The sequence below is a fragment of the Salvia hispanica genome, chromosome 6 (genome assembly GCF_023119035.1).
Source record: "Salvia hispanica cultivar TCC Black 2014 chromosome 6, UniMelb_Shisp_WGS_1.0, whole genome shotgun sequence".
NCBI classification, from domain to species: Eukaryota; Viridiplantae; Streptophyta; class Magnoliopsida; order Lamiales; family Lamiaceae; genus Salvia; species Salvia hispanica.
Window position 1 is genome coordinate 39,298,378 of NC_062970.1, and position 9,065 is coordinate 39,307,442.

General features: G+C 36.0%; 2 protein-coding genes across 10 annotated transcripts; both read right to left on the reverse strand.

The window, feature by feature from the left end:
* Positions 1–791: 791 nt before the first annotated feature.
* On the reverse strand, positions 792–6,629 carry LOC125196819 (major facilitator superfamily domain-containing protein 12-like). 9 transcript variants are annotated; one of them, XM_048095452.1, is made up of 13 exons: positions 6,461–6,629; positions 5,364–5,568; positions 4,826–4,895; positions 4,433–4,629; positions 4,063–4,138; positions 3,639–3,722; positions 3,477–3,556; positions 2,232–2,358; positions 2,061–2,120; positions 1,909–1,959; positions 1,664–1,822; positions 1,390–1,522; positions 792–1,252 (listed from the first exon to the last, which is right to left on the reverse strand). In XM_048095452.1, exons 2-13 carry the CDS (start codon positions 5,525–5,527, stop codon positions 1,080–1,082), a joined length of 1,374 nt encoding a protein of 457 aa, XP_047951409.1. In that variant the 5' UTR covers positions 5,528–5,568; positions 6,461–6,629; the 3' UTR covers positions 792–1,079. The 9 variants fall into 9 exon arrangements, with proteins under 9 accessions (XP_047951409.1, XP_047951412.1, XP_047951414.1 ...); XM_048095455.1 differs by having other exon boundaries at positions 5,450–5,568; positions 6,461–6,628; XM_048095457.1 differs by lacking the exon at positions 6,461–6,629 and adding an exon at positions 6,320–6,341 and having other exon boundaries at positions 5,450–5,568.
* A 1,228-nt stretch (positions 6,630–7,857) lies between these two features.
* Positions 7,858–8,856, reverse strand: LOC125197066 (non-specific lipid transfer protein GPI-anchored 14-like). Its single transcript, XM_048095764.1, has 3 exons — positions 8,365–8,856; positions 8,208–8,300; positions 7,858–8,109 (listed from the first exon to the last, which is right to left on the reverse strand). The coding sequence occupies exons 1-3, from the start codon at positions 8,708–8,710 to the stop codon at positions 7,958–7,960; spliced, it is 591 nt and encodes a 196-aa protein (XP_047951721.1). The 5' UTR covers positions 8,711–8,856; the 3' UTR covers positions 7,858–7,957.
* Between the last annotated feature and the right edge of the window lie 209 nt (positions 8,857–9,065).

Below are 9,065 nucleotides of genomic sequence, written 5' to 3' on the forward strand. Positions count from 1 at the left end.
TAGTTTGGCCGGAAACACCATGATCCTCTTATGTAATCGAACTTATACCCGAAATAGTTAATTATTGCTTAATGGTCCGCTTACCAGCGGTTCGCGTACCGGTTAATCGATAATTGGTTAACCATTTAAATGCTCCTACTTCTTTATAATCTTTCTTTTCCACGCTTGTATCTCAAATATTCCGAGATTGAAAGATATGATAAGAAAAAAAATTAGGTGTGTTCTGTTTCGTCATGTATTGTAAGTAATACTTTATGCAAAATTAATATATTAAAAAATTGATTAGTTTTAGAATTAAAATCGATCATTTGAAAAGTTATAAATAAAAAATAGTAGTAATAATTATTTTTTTATTAATAGAAGTGATTCTTTTATGGGAAAAAAAAATGCATTGGTGCATTCAAATTTTTTTTAAAAAAAATGTCATTTTGTGATTTGAATTAATTACTAGCAGTATTTCAAAAGTGATACCACCAGTTTAGTGTACATTACTTGTAATGATGCTATTTTATTTACTGTCATTTACATATTTATATTCCTATTTCAACAGATCAGAAATATGGTCCCCTAAAACTAAAAAGACTCAGATATTTTCTGAAAAAAATGTGGTTCAAAATACCCTTGTAAAATTTGTGATCACAAATGCCCCTAAATTGTTTCCTTTGGAATTCAACAAGATACTTGTAGCTACCAATCCCGCCACACTACGTACCACAAAAAATCTCACTGGCTGTGCGAATAGAAGTCAGTAGAAACAAGCATACCAAACATTATCCACCACGTATAGCGAATTGAGTCGCTATCAGATCAAGAACTGGCGGCACGAAACCAACGATTCTGACAGCCAATGATATGCCTTAGGTATAAGCATCAGTTGTTCAGTGATACAACTTTGTACATGGTAAGTCAAACTAGACATTTGGAGCTATGTTTCCTTCTGCAGCAAAATTTGTCTGCCGTAGGCCAGTTCATGAACTAGAATTTGACATTCTAAGAGCTATTAGTTCAATCATACAACTTTGATTTCATGAACTGTGACACACCTGTGATTGACTTTTAAGAATGTATACATCTGTGAGCTATTCCAGTAGAGGAGCAATTAAGGGTGTTAAGGTCGGCTCAGGAAGCTTCATGCTAAGTGTCACTAGCACACCTACCAGTGCAGATATGGCTGGAACAAGCCCAAGCCCGTATCTGGTAATCGAAAGAGAGAATACAGGATTGCAGTTCCGCACTTCATCTGGAGTCGAGCCTGCACAACATGTAGGAACCTTAGCTCAAAGAAGCAGATGGCCTTGAATGAAATTTTTTTGTTTGAGTTTAAAGGATGTAACCGAAATAGGCATGTAAAACTATAAATTATTAGGAGTATCACGGAAATAAACTTACTTTGATACGACTCAAGAACAGATAATGCTACTCCACATATTATTTTGTCCAGAAAGCTCAGTGATCCATAAACAAAGGCACATCCATTGAGATCTCGACCAACTAGGAAGCTCTGCATGCTCACCCCTGACACCTGGTCATTCCATGAAGGTCATTGCTAAGAAATGTGCCAAAAATACACATAAAAAGAACTGACATATTCATGGAAATATATATGAACGCAACCACATTATAACTGTTTAATACTTAGTTATCAAATGAAAACTTTCCTTACCATCATCAAGGCATTTGCCACTCCAATCACTACTGATATAAGGTACATAAAATATTTCATGCTGCTTGGCAAAAAGAGGATGCCAACGCCAGAAATCATCCAAAGAAGCCCCCCAGCAGAGTACGAAACCTTCAACCGATGACTATTCCAGGCCATCTCCTATATAAAGAGCAAGCAATTGTGGAAAAAATGTTAAAGTGAAAAAATGAGATAGAAGTTTGTAGGTAATTTGGTTTCAAGTGAACCTGTAGGATGATTGATGTGACGAAGCTGCATACATAGATGACAGCAGGCACCTACGGGCACAAATATTGTACACGATTACAACACATTAAATATGCATGTTTCTCAAATATCTGACAGATTTATGTTATAAGAAAGCACTAAAATATTGTACCAAGGCTTTGGCAGATTGGTCCATCCTCAGCTCATTGACGACATAAAAAGCAAGAAATGCCTGAGTTACAAAGAAAAAAACCTACTGTATCAAATAAAGATATAGGTGAATTGATTGATTCAGACTATCTGGGATAATTGAGCAAAACAGCAAAGACAGTTGCATGCTAACCTGGGATACATTTGTGACTAGCCTTGTTAGCACATATACAAGTGCCACTTGGTGGTATAACAACTTTCGAAACCAGTATGTCCAAGAAATTCTGGTATATCCTTTTTCATGAGCTTCTCTTTTTAATCTGCACAAAGCCACCAACGGAATCCAACTTGAGCAAGTGTAACACACTAATTTTAGCATGATAAGCTTGAATTTTGGTATTCATTAAGAAATGCATAATGTTCAACCAGTTATAAATATTTCTAATCCGAATGGAAAATATCTTTCTTCCCTATCATTTCCTCATAGATAAGTTAAAACTACATTTCTTACAAGGGGATGTGAATAATGTAGTGATTCGATTCTTTCATCAAGGAGAAAAAGGATGACACACAGGAACAAACAACTTGTTCACGACCAGATTCTTAGTTGACTCCTCACACACCCATAAGTTCTACTCCTACTAGTTTGGGTTAGTACACCAATTACTTAAAAAGACCCAAGTTTCAAACTATAACTAACTGCAAGTCAAGGCTTAAAGATTTATTCATTTAGGCCGACATTAAATCCTATTGTTGAACATTTAAAACTGCAGTGCCATGCGGAAGGTAAGCCATGATTAGGACTGTTATATAAGTAAATCATTTATTACTGTTAGCATATAAGATTTCAAAAGATTGTACCCCAGCAGTTTCTGAAGTTCACAACATGCCCTCTGAAGATCCCAATATTTGGTGTAGCATCCAAAATAGAATATAAGTTTACATAAGTAAAGCCCGTAAAAATCACATTTGTAGTTTTTGTTCAAAGGATGAGGAAGTTGTCTCAATTTGTGATAGAAAGAAATGGCATGAAACTTGTTGTAATTTAACAAGGCCAGCAGTGCATGCTTAACATTAAAAATCAACTAGCAGATTGCAATAATAATGTTTATACATGGGACATAAGGTTGTATCGAGTACTGGAAAGGGGAAAAACTAAAAATCAAAAAATCAGGTAATGACGTAACATAATTCGTATATCATGTCTTACATTCTTACAAACTCCACTACAATGCCTATGAGTATGTAATTTCATCTTACTAAATTAACAATTTGGAGCATGCTTTACTGGCCACTTATGAGCATACAAACACCAGAATTCCAAGCTAGTAATCCCTTAATTGGATCACATAAGAAAATACACATTAAACTAACTAACAAAAAGGAAGCCAAACAATTTTCTCTAAGCATCATTATAAAACCAACATATATTACTTGCCTTGGCTCTGCAGTTCCGAGATGAAATATACCGACAAAGCAGCAACCAATGAAGATCGATGCATAAGCTATCCAGCGGTACTGAAAACATACAAAAGATACAATGAAATGAGAAAGCAGCCCAAGAGAAAACGACAAGAAAACAAACTATTAGTTTAAATACCTGATGCTCAACTTCAATAATGGTCCGTCTTGTGTCAAACTTGAATACCACAAAAGCAACAGCATATAGACTAAGGTTCGCAACCTTTACCAAAAGTGAAGTTAAGGAAATCAGAGAATATAAATCATGTACTAAAAGTTAATTCATGCGCACGCAATATACTCCCTCTGTCCCATTAAGCATGACTCCCTACTTTTAAGAAATATGCTTGATTAAGGGATAAAGTGAGATGGACCCACTTATTTAGAGTGCTTTAAAGTAGGAAGGGTGCATAAAGTGAGATGGACACACCAACTAAACCCCTAATTTTTCCCATATTGGGATTGGGCCGTTACAAATGGGAAAACCATAATGGAAGTGTGCCAAGCTTAATCGGATGGTGAGAGTACTAATATAATGGATGAAAGCATAGTAGAACTAGTACCATTGTAAAGGCATTGCGGCAACTGGTCATAACTACCCGGCTTGTTGAATTCAGGGTGATGCAGTTCACCATGGACCTACAACAAGAGCAGACTTGCAGCATTATCGACTAAAAATATGTAAGGAGAAGAACCATCAGTATAATTTGACTTGTTTTCATTAAATAATACTCCATTGGAGTACTAGTTTATTCCCTTTAACTCTCATGGGCCAAAAATCATAAATTACAATTTCACTCATACAGCCTAATTCGTAATGATCCATATGAAGTACATATACTAGTAAATGAAAGTGATTGGTTTCAGCATTTAATCCTATCACAGCAACAAGAACAACAAATTATTAGGAATACGATAAAAGGCTTCAATTACATGTGTGAAACTTGAGTGGCAGCCCAGCCAACATTGAAAATTGCTGCAAAGAGGCTATAACTGATGGTTTGTGCAGTAGACGAATAGGAACCTATAATTTTGCAAGGCATGCAACCACCGAAGACGGAAGAAAATGAAACAGCAACCAAAATAGATCCTGCGCCATGCCATATCTTGAAGCTCCCATACCTGTCTATCTATGAGAAACAGAAAACCAAATATCACCTTTCTACTCTCAAGTAACAAACCAATTCTCTCACACTACCATAGAGTTACACTTCAGAACAGAAACCTGACACTTCCGTAAGTTGATCGAGACGTAGTAATATCTTTATTACGTGGTATCAAAGCATAAAAGCATATTTTAACTTATACAATAACTTCTATACATACCAGTTCACCTGCAAATATGGTCATGAAGCCATCAGCAATTTGACCAGAGAGCATGACCATAGCAGCATCACTAAAAGAGAAAGCCAAGGCATAAATTTCAAACATGAGAAATCATCAAAATTACTAGTAAAACGAAAACAAACCTAACTACTATAAAATATAGAAGTCACTGTTCCTCTATCAAAGCCAACATGCCCTCCCTCCCCAACCCAATGAACAAGAAAAGGAGAAGAAAACATTTTCTAAAATCATATGCTGAAAAATATGGTTGCTTCTACAGAGAATGTAGTGGTGCAATCTCTGGATTTACTTTTGAGACCCAATGTTAATATAATTTCAGTTTATTCATGACAGAAACATTCGTTACAGATCACAACTATACCAAACTTCAACTTTGAGAACAAACAATACATGTTGACATTATAGATGACTACTTTGTTTTATGTGCCATCACTGGAAGGATAAAAGGAAACACAATTCTTCTAGTTTAGTAATATATTAAAGGAGAAGAACAGAGAGTAATAAACAATGTTCAAACCTTGGGGGAAGTCCGATATCGGTCAAAAACACTAAGAGATATGTAAACCAACATGCAGATGTTACATCATTCAACATATGTCCCACCCCATAGAAGAAGATGGACCATCTTTTGACAGGCCTGGTGCATGAATCATCATCATCATCCGTTGAGCCCCGAGTCATGCTGTTTTAGAAGTCTCAAGTTTTTCTTAGTTGGTTAGTTCCTGCAAGTTATACCCATTTAGTCATTGTGAACACAAGAAACCGTTTGATGTTGTGAAGTAATTAAATACTCGAAACACACCATACACTCTTAATATTGCAGATTATGTTCTTAAGTCTAGATTGCCCTTCGTGATCAAAACCTACTAGTGTAAAGTAGTAGAGAGCCTTATAAAAGAACAGGCTATATCCTACTGAGCATTCTGTAAAAGGTTGGGCTATGGCTCTGATTCTTCATGAACCATAATTTTATAATAGCTTCATTGTGCAAAACTTATCAGTGTATGGATGGAATTAAATTCTTTAATCCTTTCAGAAAATAAGGGGAAAAAGAAAGGTGATGGGAAAATGAAATCTTCTCAAATTAATAGAATGTAAACTGCAGGGTTTATGCCAGTAATAATCATACGCAATGCCTTTCTATATGGAAACTTCCATTCAGAATCTTAAAACTAGTATTTTCTTGAAGCTAGATTGGTACAATGCTTCAAGTAAATCTCCATTTTCACATACTAGAATGCTGATTGGGTAATATTTAGAGCAGAATCACCTAATCCGACCTTAAAGCAGAACAAAATAACACATACAGTAAACAAATTCACACGTAGATAAAGAATTCGGTGGTTTCAGTGGGTCTTCACTCTTCACCTATATCAACAGCTTCGTTTTGGAGAAATCAGTGTACGAAAACATAACTTGAGAACAAATACCGCGCGCGCGAGAGAGAGAGAGAAATAGGGAAAGTTAATTTACTGCGTGCGGTTGCATTGAAAACCTTCATCAACCAACCATCGTGAAAAAACTCAGAAAGAGGTGTAGATAAAACACAAGGCGCAGTAAAGCTCTAGGGTGTAGCAAATTTCAATTATCTAATGTCGCAGTTCGATTTCATACCTCTCTGTGATTTGAGCAACACAGACATTAATTGAATTGTGGAAATAATGATCAGAGGGTAAGGCTCGAGGAAGAGAGGAGATTTTTTTATGATTGTAGGTTTTCACTGGTCTAGTAGGTGACGCAGATGCCTGCTTTCTTCTCCTTCCTTCCTTCTTTGATTCTTTGAATGTATCGAATTACGATGACGCGCCATTCGCCACCTCTTGCATTATGTACGTTGGGAACACAAATAAGGAACCGTGTCAAAAGACAATATTATCCCTACACACTTTTTTTATGTCATCTGATTCATCAAAATATAATCAGCCCATATAATTTTGGGAATTCAATTGCAGTCTAAAGTGAAGGAATGAGAATATTTTTTAAAATTAATTTTTATATGTGTACAAAAATAGGTGTGTTTGAGTTATAGGGAGTGAATGAGGTCTACTTTCGTCTTTCCACAAGATGATAAGATTTGCAGAAGTTGATGCAGTCTGGAAATTGATTGCATGCTTTGTTTGTTGCAAGTTTGCAACATGGCTCGCTTAGGAAATCGGCGGCCCTCACTTTGAGCCAATCAAGTGGTCAAATGCAACAATTTTTTTATTCAATTTACGTACGTATAAAGTAATACCAGAATCAAAAATTTTGGTTGCTGATGCACAACTTACTTGCTATTTACAGAAATAGATGAAAGTGAAACTATAGATTTGGTATTTGGAATGTTTTAACATTCGAAACGGAACAAAAGAGGAATGAATATTTTAAAGTAGGCCATACCGCAAAAGCAGTTGAATCTGGCGCCATACAAAATGCAATCCAAAGATAGTTACGTTTAGACAACACAAAATCTAACCATTCGATATAACTAAAAAGATATAAGTAGATAAATAAAATATGGATAAGAGTTGGAATCTCAAGATAAAGAGATAGAACCCCTGATCTATGAACTGGAGTAGATGGCTCAAGAAATTTTAGATACATTATCAAGAAAGCGATGGCTACATTTTCAGTGACATTATTGATATGTAGATTGTGAAAGGTGAAGACACAAATACGCTGGAGGATCTCGTGGGGTCATCGAGATTGACCCCACCACCAGCCATGTGAGCCGGACAATTCCATCAAATTTGGTCTTTCAAGTTGCAGCATCCACCACCCCACTGAGAATGCATGCATTCGAGCTTTGCACCACAATGAGTAGCAATTTTATATCGTTTTCTTTGTGAATTTTGTTCTTTCCAATCCAATTATTGATTATGTAGGTAGAAATTAACTGTTTAATCAAATTATTTATTTGTAAAACAGAGACCTGTTTTCTTTTTTGTTTTGGGGTATCAATTCAACTCCAGTTGGTTTTTTGCCTCACTTCTAATTATTCATGGTGCTTAAATAAACATGTTTCCCTAAAATAATTTAGAAAATGTATATTTGTATAAAGAGATATTCAATACTACACCACAAGACACTGAATGTTTGAGTACATATTAGAAGAAACTGAATTTGAAATCCTCAAATTTTCACAGACCACAAAAACAAGACTCCAGCAAATATTTTGAGTCCATTAGATCCCTTCCCATTTGCAGAAGCAGAATCATCATCATCATTTTGCTGCTCAACACTGCTTCCTGGAGTTGTAATATCTGATGGAGCGGCAGGCTTCACTATTGAACAAATAAATTACCAGAAATATCAGTCACAAATGAATCTTCTAGTACTAGTAGGAGTATAATTTATCAGGGTACATATATGATATATATACCATTATCGTTAGGACCTTGAGCAACATGGGTACCATTGCCGGATTCGTAAAATATCTGAGCATCTGGTGAATCTGGTGCCAGCCCTAGCAGAGCTGCATCATAACAATATTTCAAATTGTCTATTTATTAATTTATGCACTAAATTGCATACATTACCAGGGCACTGAGAAATGTTGGTTGGTGCATTGCAAGCCTGGGGAAGGCCTAGAGCAAGAGTGAGATTGATATTGAGCCCTAAATCTGGATCATTTCTATCTAGAATGATCACACACACACACTTTTTGTTGGTGTTCAACACCTGTTTGAGGCCGCTGCAGCAATCCGGCGTGGGGGATTTTGCCGTTCCTCCTACATAAGGGAGACAAGTTGCGAGTCCCACTACTGATTCTGCACACTCTTCTCTCTCCTTTGAATCATGATCATCACATGATGCAAAGGCTATTAGCATTGCTGCTAAGGCCAGTACCAATGGAAGTCTTATGTTGATGCTACAGCAATCCATGAGAGAGATTGTGGTAAAGGTGTTGGAAGGGATGACTAAATGTTGAAGAAAGGTATGGAATGATAGGATTTTAAGCTTTAACTTTTGAAGGGATGGCTAAATTTTCAACAAAGGTGGAAAGTAATTGGTACTGACCTTGTTCAATCATTGGTCTTGTAATGCAAATTAGCAATGTTTGCTTTAGCTTTCAACCGTTGGAATAAAGCAATCAAGAGGAAATTTAGCAAGAAGAGTTAAGCCAAGAAAAGAAAATATCAAGAATTACTTAATAGTCTATACATACTGAAGTGAGATACACGAAAATTATACAAGTATGGAGTAGTACAATGTAGGAGTACTAGTTTAGCTGCTTTTA

Coding starts and splice junctions, on each gene's coding strand:
- LOC125196819 (XM_048095452.1), bottom strand. CDS start 5,527: ATGACTCGGGGCTCAACGGATGATGATGATGATTCATGCACCAGGCCT. Junction 3,723..4,062: donor GCCGCAATGCCTTTACAATG/GTACTAGTTCTA, acceptor CTTTTGGTAAAG/GTTGCGAACCTTAGTCTATA. Junction 1,823..1,908: donor TCACATCAATCATCCTACAG/GTTCACTTGAAA, acceptor CTCTTTATATAG/GAGATGGCCTGGAATAGTCA.
- LOC125197066 (XM_048095764.1), bottom strand. CDS start 8,710: ATGGATTGCTGTAGCATCAACATAAGACTTCCATTGGTACTGGCCTTA. Junction 8,301..8,364: donor CAACATTTCTCAGTGCCCTG/GTAATGTATGCA, acceptor GTTATGATGCAG/CTCTGCTAGGGCTGGCACCA. Junction 8,110..8,207: donor TCAAGGTCCTAACGATAATG/GTATATATATCA, acceptor TTTGTTCAATAG/TGAAGCCTGCCGCTCCATCA.